The sequence below is a fragment of the Marmota monax genome, unplaced genomic scaffold, assembly GCF_021218885.2.
Source record: "Marmota monax isolate L192 unplaced genomic scaffold, Marmota_monax_Labrador192_F-V1.1 WCK01_AAM20220418_F8-fsc00057, whole genome shotgun sequence".
In the NCBI taxonomy this organism is placed as follows: domain Eukaryota; kingdom Metazoa; phylum Chordata; class Mammalia; order Rodentia; family Sciuridae; genus Marmota; species Marmota monax.
The window spans coordinates 10,294,893-10,310,024 of record NW_026693933.1 but is presented as its reverse complement, the minus strand read 5'-3'; the positions used below and the strand labels follow the sequence as shown (position 1 = coordinate 10,310,024).

The window sequence follows — 15,132 nt, the reverse complement described above, 5'->3', positions numbered from 1 at the left end:
TTTAAAACAAAACAAACAACCCCCGCCCCCTCCCGAAAATCAGAAGATAAACAATGGTACTCTGCATGCAACTGCCACAGAGAAGAGTCAGGGCAGCAAAGGAAAAAATATATTTCCAGAAGAGTAACTGAGGGAGAACTCTGGAAATTAGCAATGAAGTGACAGGAACCCTAAAAAGCATAGAGAGTCAGAAAGACAGCCTTGAGAAAAAAAGAGCAAAGCAATTCATAACTTCAACCCTGGTTCCTGGACAGGGTCCAGGAACACAACTGGGAAAGGGTAAGCGGGCAAGTGTAGAAGAACTTCACAGTACTTACAAGATTTAAATTGCTCCAAAGAGCCTCCCCAGTGCGACTAGAACTCTACAGTGATCACTGTTACATGCCATCTTGGCATAAGGGCCAGCAGTTGCCTAGTCTAGTAGTCCTTCCATGGGCAAAAAACATCCCCATTAGCATGCTGCAGCTTTAGAACAAGCCATGGCCATAAGCTCCATGTTTGTCTGTGGAAGGTTTCCTCACCAGCTCACAGCCTTGGGAAGGTAGCCCCTGTTATAAACTCCAGGCTTCACCTGTACCTGTCCATCAGGTGATGGGAAAGTACCCACTGAGGAACCCAGTTACCAGGAGCTCCAAACCCACCCTCTTTGAGAACTAGAGATGCTCTCTTCCCAGCCCAAGGCCTTGGTACTATATAATTGCTGGTGCAAAAAGCCTCAAAACCACTCAATATTATCCGAGAACTGGAGGAAGGCCCCTTTCATATTCTCCAGGACCACCAATGCCGTAAGCCTTGGCCCCACCAGCACTTGCCCTGTGTGACGTAGGGACATTCCCATCCATGTCTGCATCCAGGAATGCAGATATCAAAGCCTCAGCGCACCAATTGTGCTCAATCTATGGGACCTAGATAAGATCTCTCCCATGTGCTACATCTCCAGGAACACTGATACCAGTACTGCAAGTGCAAATGTGATCTGTACATGCTCTCTATAGATAAGTAACAATGGAGGGAACATCTCCTATATTGCCTGTGGACTTTGGACCAGAGCTGCCAAAAGTCACAAAACCACAGCTTCAGGAAAAGTGGGTAACAGTGGTGACAAGTCCCAGCACCAGATGTAATTGCCTATAGGGCATCGAGAAAGTTCCCTCTATGTTCCAAGATCTTGCTTGAGCCCATGATTACCACTGCCAAAGGCCCCAGCATCACCAGTGCTGCTGGTGCCATGTGACCAGGCATCACCCACATTCCGTCCTGAGAGTTCTGTGGATGGTGTCCTGTTAATCTTCTGTCTCGGAACTGTGGCCACTGGTGCCAAACTACTTGGCATAATCTATGCTGGCTCTGAGGGACCTTGGAGGAGTTTTGTCCACATCTTACACCACCAAGACTGTGGAAACTGCAACCAGCCACCACAAGCCCCAGCTCCATCAGATCTTGACTGTGGAGCCTGAAAACACACACCTGTGGAAGCTTGTGTATACTGCAAAGAACTGCTTTAGTCTGTATGATTGATGCCTTCATAGACACTGCTGACATAAAAGCACACAGATGCTTGTGAGTTACCCTGTAACCAAACAAAGTACCTATCCAACTAAATCCTATACCCCATCTAAATGCAAAAATGTTTTCCTATTTAAGCTACTTTATAAAATTGGAAGAGGTGAACATTGCACCAGATGTGCAGATACAACATAAGGACACAAGAAACATGAAATGAAATATGCCACCACTGAAAAGGAACAATGATTCTCTAGAAACAGATCTCAACTTAAAGGAAATCTATGGCATGCCCGAGAAAGAAATTTATTTATTTATTTATTTTTTTGAGAATATATGTATTTATTTTTAGGTTTAGAATTTAATGATCAAAGTTTTTTTTTTAATTTTTATTGTTGGTTGTTCAAAACATTACATAGTTCTTGACATATCATATTTCACACTTTGATTCAAGTGGGTTATGAACTCCCATTTTTACCCTGTATACAGATTGCAGAATCACATCGGTTACACATCCACTAATTTACATATTGCCATACTAGTGTCTGTTGTATTCTGCTGCCTCTCCTATCCTCTACTATCCCCCCTCCCCTCCCCTCCCTCCCATCTTCTCTCTCTACCCCATCTACTGTAATTCATTTCTCCCCCTTGTTTTTTTTTTCCCTTTCCCCTCACTTCCTCTTGTATGTAATTTTGTATAACCATGAGGGCTGAGAAAGAAATTTAAAATAAGGATCCAAAGGAAACTCAGTGAGATGCAAGAGAATACAGATAAAAAGTACAAAGAATTGGAAAATATTCATGATATGAATGACATAATCACCAAAGAGATAAAAATAATAAAAAGAACCAATCAGAAATTCTGGAGCTAAAAATTTTAAGAATGAGATGAAAAACAGTATAGAGAGTTTCCACAACAGAATAGAATAAGCCCAAGAAAGAATTTCTGAATCTGAGGAGGTCTTTTGAATTAACTCAGTGAGACAACAACAACAACAAAATAAAATTAAAGAAAGCCTATGAGATTTATCGGACATCACTGGGTAAACAAATATTGGTATTGTAGTAATTCCAGAAGGTGAGGAAAGGCAAAAGGTGCTGAAAAAACAATTTTTGTGAAGAAAACCCCAAAATTTTCCAAATCTTTAGTGATATGGATATACAGATGTAAGAAGCTCAAACAACCCCAACTAGACTCACCAAAATAGACCTATACCACAGTATTATAGTCATAATGTCAAAAGTACATAATGTCACAAATAGCTATTCTCTTGCTATTTTTAAGATTAAGTCACATACAAGGATACAAGGGAATGCCCATTTGACTTACAGATTTCCCAGCAAAACCTTAAAGGTCAGAGAGAATGAGATGATATATTCAAAACACTGAAAGAAAATAAACCCTGTCAATCAATAAACTGGACCCATTAAATTATCCTTCAAACAAAAGAAGAAAAAAGTCTTTTCCTGATAAGCAGAAACTGAGGGAATTCACCACAAGATCAATCCTACGTTAAAAACAAAAGAGTACTACCATCATGAAATCACATAGAAATATAAAAAGTCACTAGAGGAGTAGATACATGAAAGAAAAAAGAATTTTGCATGACACAAAACTACTAAGTCACAAAAACAATGAGAAGTAGAAAAGAACAAAAAATATACAAAGCAGGTAGAAAACAACAAAATGACAGGAAGAAGTTATCTCTAATAACCTGGAAAGTAAGTAGACTGAATTTACCAAAAGACAGACTACTTGAATGGATTGATGAAGAAGCCGCCGCTACCCAACTATGTGCTTCTTAAAACTCACTTCACTGGTAAAGACAAACTAAAAGTGAAAATTTGGAAACCAAAAGTGAGCAGGAGTGGGTATATTCATATCAGATAAAGCAAACATCAAATCAAAATAAAGTATAAAAAAGGCCAGAAGATCATTATATATTGTTATAAATTTCTACTCAGCAATAAGCTATATCAATTATAAACATATATGCATTCAATAGGGGACCATCCAAATACACAAATATTACTAGATCTAAAGGGAGAAAATATAATACAATAATAGTTGGAACTTCAATGCCCCACTTCTTCAACGAACAGATCATTCAGACAAAATCAAACAAAGAAACATCTGAGTTAAACCATACTATAGAGCAAAGATCTAATAGAAATATACAGAAGTTATGGAGGCACACAAAAATGGAAAGGTGTTGGTGTTTATGAATTGGATGAATCAATATTGCTAAAATGATCATACAACCCAAAGTAATTTATAGATTGAATGCCATTCCCATGAAAATGCCAATTACTTTCTTCACAGAGATAGAAAAAACAATCCTAAAATTCATTGGGAACCACAAAACACCCATAATGGCTGATATAAGGCCTAAGGAGGGGAAAAATGTTAGAGACGTCACAATAGCTGACTTCAAAACACACTAAAAGCTACAGTAACTAAAAGAGCATGGTACTAGCATGAAAACAAGACACTGATTAATGGAACAGAACACAACTTAATCTACCTCCATACAGTTAACTGATTTTTGACAAAGGCACCAAGAACATAGAGAAAAGAGTCTCCTATAAATGTTGTTGGCCAAATTGGTTATGCATATGCAGACAAATGCAACCAAATCCTTTCATCTCATTGTATATTAAAGGCAACTCAAACTGGATCAAAGGCTTAAATGTTAAAACTATGAAATCACTGCAAGAAAATACTTCAAGAATTGGTGTTGACGATGATTTTTTAGATAGAACCTCAAAGGCATAGGTAATAAAAGTAAAACTAGACAAATGGGATTATATCAAACTTCTACACAGCAAAGGAAATAACAGAAAGAATGGGAGAAAATCTATTCAAATATACAAATGCTATTTTTGCAAATTATTCATTTGACAAAGCATTGATATCCACAATATATAAGAAACTAAAAAAGTTGAATACTATAAAAATCCAATTAAAAAATGGGAAGAACTAAGCAGACACTTCTAAAAAGAAGCTAACTAGTATATAAAGAACGATTCAATATCCCTAATCATCAGAGAAATGCAAATCATAATCACAATGACATATAATTTCACCCCAGTTAAAACGGCTATCATCAAAATGACAAAACATAAGAAAGTGCTGGCAAGGATGTAGAGAAAAGGGAAACTCTTATATACAGTTGGTGGGAAGGTATAGTGTAGCCATTATGAAAAAGTATGGCAATTTCCTTAAAAATCTAAAAACAGTACTACCACATGATTAAAAAATTCCACTATTTAGTACATGCCCAAAGGAGTTTAAAATTATTATACCAAAAGATACTTATATCCACATGTTTATTGCAACTGTTTTCACAACCACTAAAATGTGGGCACAATCAAGATGCTCTAGGGTAGGTGAAAGGAAAATGTGGTCTACATATGTAATGGAATATTATCCAGTCATAAAACAGAATGAAATCCTATCTTTTGCAGCAATGTGGCTGGAACTGAAAATCATTTTAAGTGAAGTAAACCAGACACAGAAAGACAAATACATGTTATCACAGTACAATGAAGAATGAAGTGGACTAGAGGTCACTAGAGACCAGAAGAGGAGAGGGAGTGGGGGAAAGTTCACTCAGGAGAACCAAACATTGAGTCAAGGAATTAGTTCTGGTTCTTCTTTGGCACAGTAGGATAACTGCAGGTTAAAACAATCTATGAAAAAGTTGGGCATGGTGGCACATGCCTGTAATCCCAGCAGCTCAGGTGCTTAGCAGCTCAGTGGCTGAGTGCCCTGAGTTCAATCCCTGGTTTAAAAAAAAAAAAAATCTATGATATACTTCAGAATGACTAGAAGAGCACACATTTCCCAACATATCAAAATGATTAATATTTAAAGGGATGGAAATGCCTGTTACCCTGATTTGATTATTACACACTGTATACATGCAGTGACTTACCATGATGAACCCTATAATTATGTACAAATTAGGTCTCAATAAAAACAAAAAAATGATGAACTCTACATACTGATATATGAAAAAGATATAAATTTGATCTTCCTAAGCTACTATAGTTAATGGGGTCTAGAAAGAAAGTAGAGTTCAGGCTGGGGATGCAGACAGAGGACTCTAGGGATAAACTGGTTAAAAATCAAGTCTCAGGTCGTGGTCTAGATCAATATATGTTGTTACATCTCACAAGTTTTCCATAATTACCTAGAAACGTGCTGCTGTCAAACTGGATTTTCTATGACATTTTAAATTGAGTTTGTTTAAATATGTCATTTCAGTTCCATGCTTTGTCTGATAGTGGAGTATCTGATCTTGAAGACCCAATTTTGGCTCCTCTGAAAGATACAGAGAAGTTTGGGATTGTGAAACGCTTATTTGCCTCAACCAATATTAACCTGGAGAGACTACAGTCATCTGTGAAAGCTGTTGTCCTGAAGGATTCTCATGTTTTCCCACTAATTCTCTGTATTACCCTGAATGGACTCTATACTTTAGGCAAAGAACATGAGTAATGCCATTTGTCAATCAGAAGCACACAATATTGGCAAAGCTGAGTATGTTTCAGAATTGTTAAGATAATAATTTGGGATTTAGGTCTAATGCATGTTAAAAGTTGATCAATGAAATGAATTAAAAAACACATTAAGTATTGACTTTCTGCATTCTGAATGACACAAGGGACTCTTGAAACAGTTTCATTCCATTAGAATCTCTCCTATGCTGGTAAATGGTGGATACCCACATCCAAGATAGATTCTAGGACCTGAGAAGAGTTGAGATTCCAACCTAGTGTACATTCAAACCTTTATTTTTTCCCCCAGAATAATGGTTCCATCTATCACTTTCTTACATTTTCCACTTTCTGTTACATGTGAACACAGAATAGTCTTGACATTTTAATCCAAAAATTCATTTTAAATTTTGACTGCTGAGGGAAGACAATTTCTTGTCACAAAATTGGCTATGTATTGGATGCACTGTACATATTTGATGATTAAAAAATAAACTGTAAATGTTCCTGGAGTATTCTTCTGCAAAACAAAATTTTACTAATGAAACAAAACAAATTCAACACTAATATTAAAAAAAACCCTGCCTATGGGTTCTAGCCTTGCCTTGTTTTGATGAATATGCTAATTCTACATCTAGAACAAAGTTCCTATGCATGTAGTAATTTAATTTGTCATTGCTATACTTTCTATCCAAGGAAAACTTGAACTTTTAAAATTTTTTTTTGCTTTTTATTCTGTTTTGACTTCTTTCTATCATAAATAGCTTAGACTGCATCCCCAAGAGGTTCCATCAACAGGATCTGCTGTAATATATCTGGAACCTGGAGCCACTAAAGATGAGGAAGAACAGTGGTTAGGGAAGCATATTGCTCAGCACATTTCTTTTTTTAACCTCAACTTTGTACACTAATTTGTCTGGAGACATCTGAAATACATTAGTCCCCTTCTTCCCCTTAGAGTTTAATGAACATCAACAAAGAAAATATAAAGCAAACACCTTTTCATCACTCATTAAAAGATGACACTATGCCTTATGCAAATGCTTATTCTATGTAGGGGGGAAAGAAGTAAAGTACATTGTGGTGGCAACTATACAAAAATAATTACCTTATATACAAGTTGGAAAGGAATATGCAAAATGAGAGCAATATTAAATTGGTGACACTAAATGTGTCTTTGTTTGCCATGTTTTCTGAAGATAAAGAACAGCAAATAATGTATAATATGAGTTTGTGTAAAAAAGAAACATTCACATATTGATATGCATTTAAAGAGTTTACAAGAAACCAAGCATTGGCTCCCTTGGTTTCAGGGACTTAGAAGTTGGGACAAGAGGCAAAGGGAGATTTTTTCCTATTCCTGTTAGGATTTTGTATGTATTATCCTCTTAATTCAAACAACAACAAAACAAAACAAAGTTTGTTTAAGATGGAAGAATGAATAATACAAAAACCTAATTTCTCTGGAGACATCTGAAATACATTAGACTAGCAACTTCTCACATGTGAGGATGGAATGCTGGAAAACAACTTGGGAGAGTTGCAAAGGGCACTTTCTGACAAAGGTTTCCTGTGTGAACCCTTGGCTGTGCCTCCATCTCTTGCCAGCCTTGGGGGGTTCACATCCTCTCTTGTTGCAGACAGTGGGCTATGCTATGTGGGGCAGCAGGTCAGCTTATTGTCTTACACCCCAGAGTTTCTCTCTTTCCTGGAGAGCTGGGAAATGGCCTTTACACTTGTGCCACCTAAGCTGAGGACTTGTTTTCATGATTCTATATTTTAATCTTCCCCAATTCTTCAATTCTTTCCTTCAGTGTGTGGGCTTTAAAAGCCAGACATTTGCTGAGGTTAGAATAGAGGAAACAAGGATTAGGGTTTCCTTGTTAAAAAACAGAGGAAGGAAAAAATTTATTTAGATAAAAAAAATAATAACGTTAGGAACTTTTTTTTTTTACAGACTACTAGTACTTAAAAAAAAATTTCCAAAGCTAATCTGATGTCCTGTTATTTTGTCTCCAAATCACTTCTATCTATACATGAAACACTACATTTCTACAATAGTAAATATTTATTTCTTTATATGTACAAAAATATTTTACTAGGAGTATGTAATCTCACAAATTGAACATTTCAATAATTTTTGTTCTTGATAGCATATGGAAATATGTGAAAAGAATTAATGGGAAAGTTACTGAAAAATCAATACTTAATTGTACTCCAGGAAAATTTTATTTATACAAGAACAGCAGTAATGTTTTTTTTATACAGGAACTAGTTAGAATACAATTACTTAGAAAGCAATAGCATTTAATTTTTATTTTTAAACCTTTTCATCAGAAACTTAAGCAGCTTGTTCAGCTTTGATTTTTAGATAGCTAACAAGCATTTTGCCCTCCATTAAAAAAAATATTCTCTTCAATAATCACTTCAAAGACTAGAGGTTAAAAATAGCATGCATTTGTGTTCAAAGGAAAGATATATCAGAAATGAACTGGAAAAAAAAAGGATTAAAAAATTCCTGAAGCAAGGTTTCACATCAAATATCCCTCATGGGCCCTAAAAGAGCTCAACATATAACATCCAGAAAATCGCACTTGTTCCTGAACCCTACTGTTTATTCTTCCACAACAGAATCTAAGATACCACTTAAAAAAATGTTATTGAAAATACAAGAACCAGTCAGCAATTTTTTTTTCTTAAAAGAGGATACATAGCCCAAAGAACTATTCACCTTATATTTTAAGTACAGATGTAGAGGAGCTATGCATCAAATCTCTTTCTTTCTGAACAGACTAAGTTATTTCTCTCTAGGATCACATTTATCAGAACAAGCTTTCTGTCTTAAAAGCAATGTTACTTATACAATTATCCACTTTTATTTCAGAAAATAAGAAACATACACTTTAACTGGTAATGACTTTTGGTTTGATGTCGGTAATTTACACTGATGAAGATTTTTTGTTTTGGGTTCTGGGGAACGAACCTATGGCCTTGTACATTACCTCTGAGCTACAATCCCCAGTCCTTAACTGATGAATTTTTACTGCTGTGATTTTTTTCCATTTTCAGTAAGTTCATTAGTTTTCCTCTAAGTTCTTAGGCCATTTTGACTGATAGGAGGAAAGCCAATTTTTTAATGTATGGCCTGTCATATTTTAGGTGTTGCTATCCCTGGCTTACACTGTTGGATGAAGTACAATAAAGACTTTTACTTTAAAGGGCTGGGGGCTTAGCTTACTCTGGTAGAGGGCATGCTTAGCATGCTCTATAAGGACCTGGGCTCAATCCCCAGCACCAAAAAATAAGACTTTGGCTTCTGTTTTATAGTAGCAACACTACTTACTTCATGGGACTCAAAGAAGGTTGATTTATTACTAGTAAATCATTTAATTTCCAAAATACAAGTAGCATTTATCTTTAACTATAGACGTGTTCTCAGTTGTGCTAGAAAATAGAAAACAACAAAGGCTAGTATGAAAAAGGAGAAAAAGAAGAACTGCTGCTTTTGACCTTCTGTGTGTGAAGATAAATCAGATTTATCATAACACTGCATTATCGACTAGTGGCCAAGAAGCAGTTCTAAGGAGAAATAACTATTATCTGAAATTTGAAGTTCATTAATGAGACCTAACAGTCAATGTTTCTTCCTATAAAGAAATAGATGTCTGTTAAACTTAACACTATGGGTTAAGTAATAGGGCTGCAGTGATAAATTTTAGGCATAACAATAAAGTAGGGCAGCTTTAAGGGGCAAAGATCAGTCTGTTCTGATGTAAGAGTACTGGACTGCTTACTTATATTTTGTGAGTAGTCTGGTTGGCATAAGATTTGCTAAAAGTTTGGACTTGGAATGGGATTCTAAACTAAAAAGGACCTCCTCACTAGGATAGCTGAGAAAGCAGAGCAGACCCTCTTCCAGGCTGGAACTGCATCCTTGGGGCTGTTTTAAACCTAGAGGTAGGATTCCTGAATGGTGTTTACCATCCACTGCATGACCTCAGAAAGAGGTACAGTTTAAAGGAACTGAAAGAAAAGTAACCTCAAAATAAGTGAATACATTTAATAAAGTAACCTAATAAATACTTACCACATCTCAGTTATAAATAATGACTCCGAATCATTTAAGGCGAAGACAAGTATTAACTTAAGCCTACTTAACAAGTAGAATAACAAATGTAAAGGTAGATGTAAAGTTTATCAAAAATCACATGGTAGAAGAATTAGGATCATAGCTAGAAGGACACTATTTTCACTTTTATCATGAGAGATTATTTTGCCAAAGTGGCATAAGTCATGCTTCTTACCTTAAAAATGCGATACCATCATTTTCTTGCTTTCTAATGCACTGAGGACTCACATTTGATTGTGAATTTTTCAAAACTCATTCCAGAAACACACATGGTAACATGATGGAATATAAGAAATCTTTTTTAAAAAAAGAATATAACTTGAAAAAAAACTAGAATAAATATGCAGTTAAAAAATAACCTTACAAAACTATAGAACATCATCTTCCTCAGGTATATAACATACACTTACATAAAAACTGATAAGATGCTGAATAATTAAATGTACTCTTAAAAGTTTGTAAATATTTGCTTGCACTATATACAATATCCCATTATTTAAAATATTGAATTTCTCCTAAGAACTTCAAATATATTACATGTTATTACATGAATTCTCACAGCAAATCCCTTCAAACAAGGAGTGGCATGTCTCACAACTTTGAAGCCTGAATCTTATCAACAAATTAAATTGAAGGGTTAAATATTTCCCAAGATGCTTCCATCCAGAACTCTTTTTTTTCCTTAAGGAAATTAAATTATAATCATGAACAATAATTTTCTGAACTTCTCATATATTTTTCAGAAAGGAGATTAATGTCAATTTAAAGGTAGAATCAAGCCTTTCAAAACAATCTAAAACAGTTTTAATTACCTAGGAATTTGAGATTAAAAATTTTAGAACACTGGCTATCATAAATTGGTGAGTATATTTGGTTTTATTAATTGTATGTTTTGAGAGGATATCACATATTAAACACAGAGGTGTATACACACACGTCAACTCAAACATTAAAAAAAGATCTATGTACATAAAACTTCAGGGTTGCCTTTTCCATATTTAGTATAAAGATTATGTAAAATTATTGTTCTATCTAGCCTGTGATTTCTGAATAATGGAGTATTGTTTCAGAAGTCACAAAAAATTTAAGTAGATTATTATTTTGACCAATTTTCAAAGCTTTTTCATTTTGAATTTTTTAATCCAAAATTATACCTAACTCTGGCTATCCATCTTAAAAATCAACTCCAATCACAGGATCATGACATGTGTTATATCTAAGTGCTTTATTGTCATTAGGATATTATGGCCAAAACAATATCTGGTCATAATCTGTAATGTCATGCTATTGGCTTTTATTGCTAATTTGGGTTATATTTTTTTTGTACTGAGTATAACTATGGATTATTTTCTAAATTTGTTTTAATAACCAATTTGCTGTTTTAAAGGTAACTCCTTATAGGCTATTATACTAGATTCTAGAATCTGGGTTTAGGCTACTATTGCTATAGTAATACTGGTTTTCTGAAACAATTTCTATTTTAGAACTATGGTCAGCAATTGTACAAAGTTGGCCACAAAAAAAAACCCCTGATGTATTTGACATTTGATATTATATAAATATCAAATAAAAATGGAGATTGCCTAATAAAATCATACCTGTAATGAAAGTGAAAATTCTACTTGTAGGGTATAAAGCATACTCCAGTAGCTCTAGTTAAATGACTTATTCAGGGACTTTACTTCTATGGGCATTTAAACATTTGAAAATATATAACCTTTAATGTCTATAAATAGTCATGCCTTGAATGCTGAACGTGGACACTCACAGTCCATAAGCAACCCTCATTTGCATTCATGTATCAACACACCATGTATCTCCAAAGCACCTGTGTGTGTGTGTGTGTGTGTGTACTGTATCTATTATAATTGTTCAATATCACTGTAAACCATTTTCTTTTCAGTAAAGCTTTCAGAAAAAAAGTCTTATTATCTTGTACACATTTCTTTGATCATATTATCTAGGAAGAATCCAGGGTAGAATCTCTGGGCCTCTTTGCCTCAGCACAGCACTGCTAGTTTGTTTGGGTTTAAAGTTTGGTGACTCTTCACTGAGATACAATGAACTTTTCTGAATTTATTTTTCTTCAGCATTTGCATCTATGCTGAAATGAACTAAATTGCATCATTTCATTCCATATTAGGAGGAACGTAATCTGCATTAATTATGTAATCAATTATAAATACATTTATTATAGAAATAATTTCTTTAAGTATAGACTATATTCCAGATAATATGCATTTTTATATCACACAAGGCTAAAAATATATATGTGAAAGTCATCTCTGTTGTACCAAGAAGGTAGAAATATTTTGTGGACAAACTCCTGTGCTGCAAGAGTTATCCCACAGCTGTTTAGATAGGCCTCATGGAGCAGCACGAAGGTACACTGGATAATACTGTGCATTTCCTGAGAGTGCAGAACTGAAATTTCTCTTAAACTTTACAGTGTGTTAAAACATTAAGTCACAGGACACCAACTTGATACTGAGCGTTTGATTCATGTAGCTTAAAAGAAAAACAAATTTATGAACCGGCTATGTGATTCTGGAATTAGAACTTTAAAAAATCTATAGCTTTCCAATTTTAATAATACAGCAATTTGTGTATATCATTTCATTGTGAAAATGATTTAAAACACAGTGTGAATACTGTTTATTGCCATATATTTTCTCTTCCCAGCTGGCACTCCATGTGACAGCTTGGATGAGGGGAGAAACACATTCAGCAGCCAGGTGTCTGAGGCCACTAGACAAAGATGATCATCAATAGTTAAGCACCAAACCCTTAAAAGTGTGAATATTGTATATATGAAAAGTTAACTGTAACATAGTGATGGCTGCATATCTGAATATGTTTTAGGAAGAATTTATACCATCCAAGAATCCTGAAGAAGATATTAACAGAGGTGAATGTGGAAATTTGTGTATTATATCAATGCATTTAAAGAGGACATTTTTCCTAATCATTAAACAAAAAAGTCTGTTTCCTAAGAGAAATATAAAAAAAATATAAAAATTACTTAACATACATAGTACATAGTATATGTAATATTATACATATGTATTGTGTGTGTATATACGTGTATGCGTACATGACAGCTGACAGTTACTCTCAAATTTTGTAAATTATTCAGTGGATTCAATCTTTTATTTTTTGGTACTGGAGATTGAACTCAGGGATACTTAACCATTAAGCCACATCACCAGTCCTTTTTTTTCAGTATTTTATTTAGAGACAAGGTCTCACTGAGTTGCCTAGTGCCTCGCTGTTGCTGAGGCTGGCTTTGATCTTTCGATTCTCCTGCTTCAGCCTCCAGAGCTGCTGGGATTACAGGTGTGTCCCACTGTGTCTGGCTTGGATTTAATCTTTGACGCAACAAATAGAACAAGTACCCTATTGATCATGTATTTCAAAAAGCACAATGATCATTCACAAAAAAAAAAAAAAAAAACCAACAACAAAAAACTACTAACTGCAAACTTAAATTGTCAAACATTACACAAATTTGCAGAGCCATATTTTGCTGACCATATTCTTTAAGGAAAACTAAAGTAATTGGTTCAAATAAGTTTTACATATAAAATAAATAAACTTTCTTTAAGCATCATTTTGTGTAAGGTTTTACAGGATAAGGCACTCTCTTAGTCTGCATGACCTTGCTTCTAGCCCGAGCTTATGTGTATATGTTAAATTAGTTAGCATCAGCATGTCACGGCAATAAATGAAAAGAAGAACCTCATAGGAGAGTGCAAGGTATTGCTCTTCATTTTTTCACTAATGACAAATGAAAAGACTATTCTATTTGTACAAATTAGAATGGATAGCCATACATCTCTGAAATAATGAAAAATATGTGGCCTTGAACAGACTTTTCATGTTCAAGTCTTTAAATGGTAGAAGACTAACTGACACTGACATTAAGATTTTGTTTCTGTAAGAAATTTGATCAAGAAGGTAGGTCAATAACTACTATTTTCTTCTAATTAGAGTAAGTGACCCTTCACTACTTAAATACCGAACTAAACAACAGCTTTACAAAACTATTTCAAGTATTCATTATCACAGTGAAAATGTGAGACCAATGTTAGTGTGAATGACTGGAAAATTTCTTTGATGAAAAAGGCAAGGGTACTAAATCAAAACATATACAAAATGCTTCAACGCATTTCTTTATGATATGAATAGAAAGATTATCCATAGAAAGTTAGAAAAATTAAGATAAATTATATATTAGTACACCTTTTCAACCACATTTTATATAAAAATTCAGAATAGTGTACTGTTATCTCAATCTACACAATAAAAATGCCTAGATTTGGCAGGTATCTTCTATCTGTGCATGTACTTTCTCAGTACAAGATTTATTTGTTGAGTCACTTTTTAAAAGTTTTATTTAATTGTTAACCTTATTGAATCATCAGTAAACCCAGCTGATTGGGACCCACTGTGGTTCCATTCTTAGTTTTTCTGTGGCAGTTTGTAGTTTCTCAAAGGCCTTGTCGAGATTGTCGTTTACAATGATCAAATCAAAATAGTGGTTGTATGCTCTCTGAATCCGTGCACTTTCATCCACAGTTTTCTTCAAGTCAGAGTCCTGTTGAAGAGTTTTAGAAGGAAATGTTTGTATTGTAATGCATATTTACTTGCTCAAACTAAAAGTAAGAAATATGTAGGTTGGACATTTTTTTTAATTCTGATATTAATCCTCAAAATTTAAAAAAGGACATTATCATCTATTCATCTTACTCTTTTCACCTACTTTGGTGTATTTTTGAATATTCTGTACCTTCTGTTTCATTGATATTTGGACAAAATTTCTAACTGAAAGGCTGTTGACAACAATCATTAGCAATAATCATAAGTTAATCTAAAGTAATAAAAGAATTATTGCAGGTTATTGGCTTCTAGTTTCTATATTCTTCTATTTCAGAAGATTTTTATCTTCTGGCCCATGTAAATCATGGGGTCCAACTTGTAGTGGCTATTTATAAAAG

General features: G+C 34.4%; 2 protein-coding genes across 9 annotated transcripts in view; one reads left to right on the top strand and one right to left on the bottom strand.

Moving 5' to 3' along the window:
* The window catches only part of Gsdme (gasdermin E), a 73,114-nt gene extending 66,596 nt beyond the window's left edge, over nt 1-6,518 (top strand). For both annotated transcript variants that reach the window (XM_046463502.2, XM_046463501.2), the window contains exon 10: nt 5,774-6,518. In XM_046463502.2, the coding sequence (XP_046319458.1) occupies nt 5,774-6,007 (234 nt within the window). In that variant the 3' untranslated portion in view covers nt 6,008-6,518. The remainder of the gene's footprint in view (nt 1-5,773) is intronic.
* A 4,474-nt stretch (nt 6,519-10,992) lies between these two features.
* Nucleotides 10,993-15,132, bottom strand: part of Pals2 (protein associated with LIN7 2, MAGUK p55 family member) — a 126,220-nt gene continuing 122,080 nt past the window's right edge. For all 7 annotated transcript variants that reach the window (XM_058585355.1, XM_046463496.2, XM_046463500.2 and 4 more), the window contains one exon: nt 10,993-14,732. In XM_058585355.1, the coding sequence (XP_058441338.1) occupies nt 14,556-14,732 (177 nt within the window). In that variant the 3' untranslated portion in view covers nt 10,993-14,555. The remainder of the gene's footprint in view (nt 14,733-15,132) is intronic.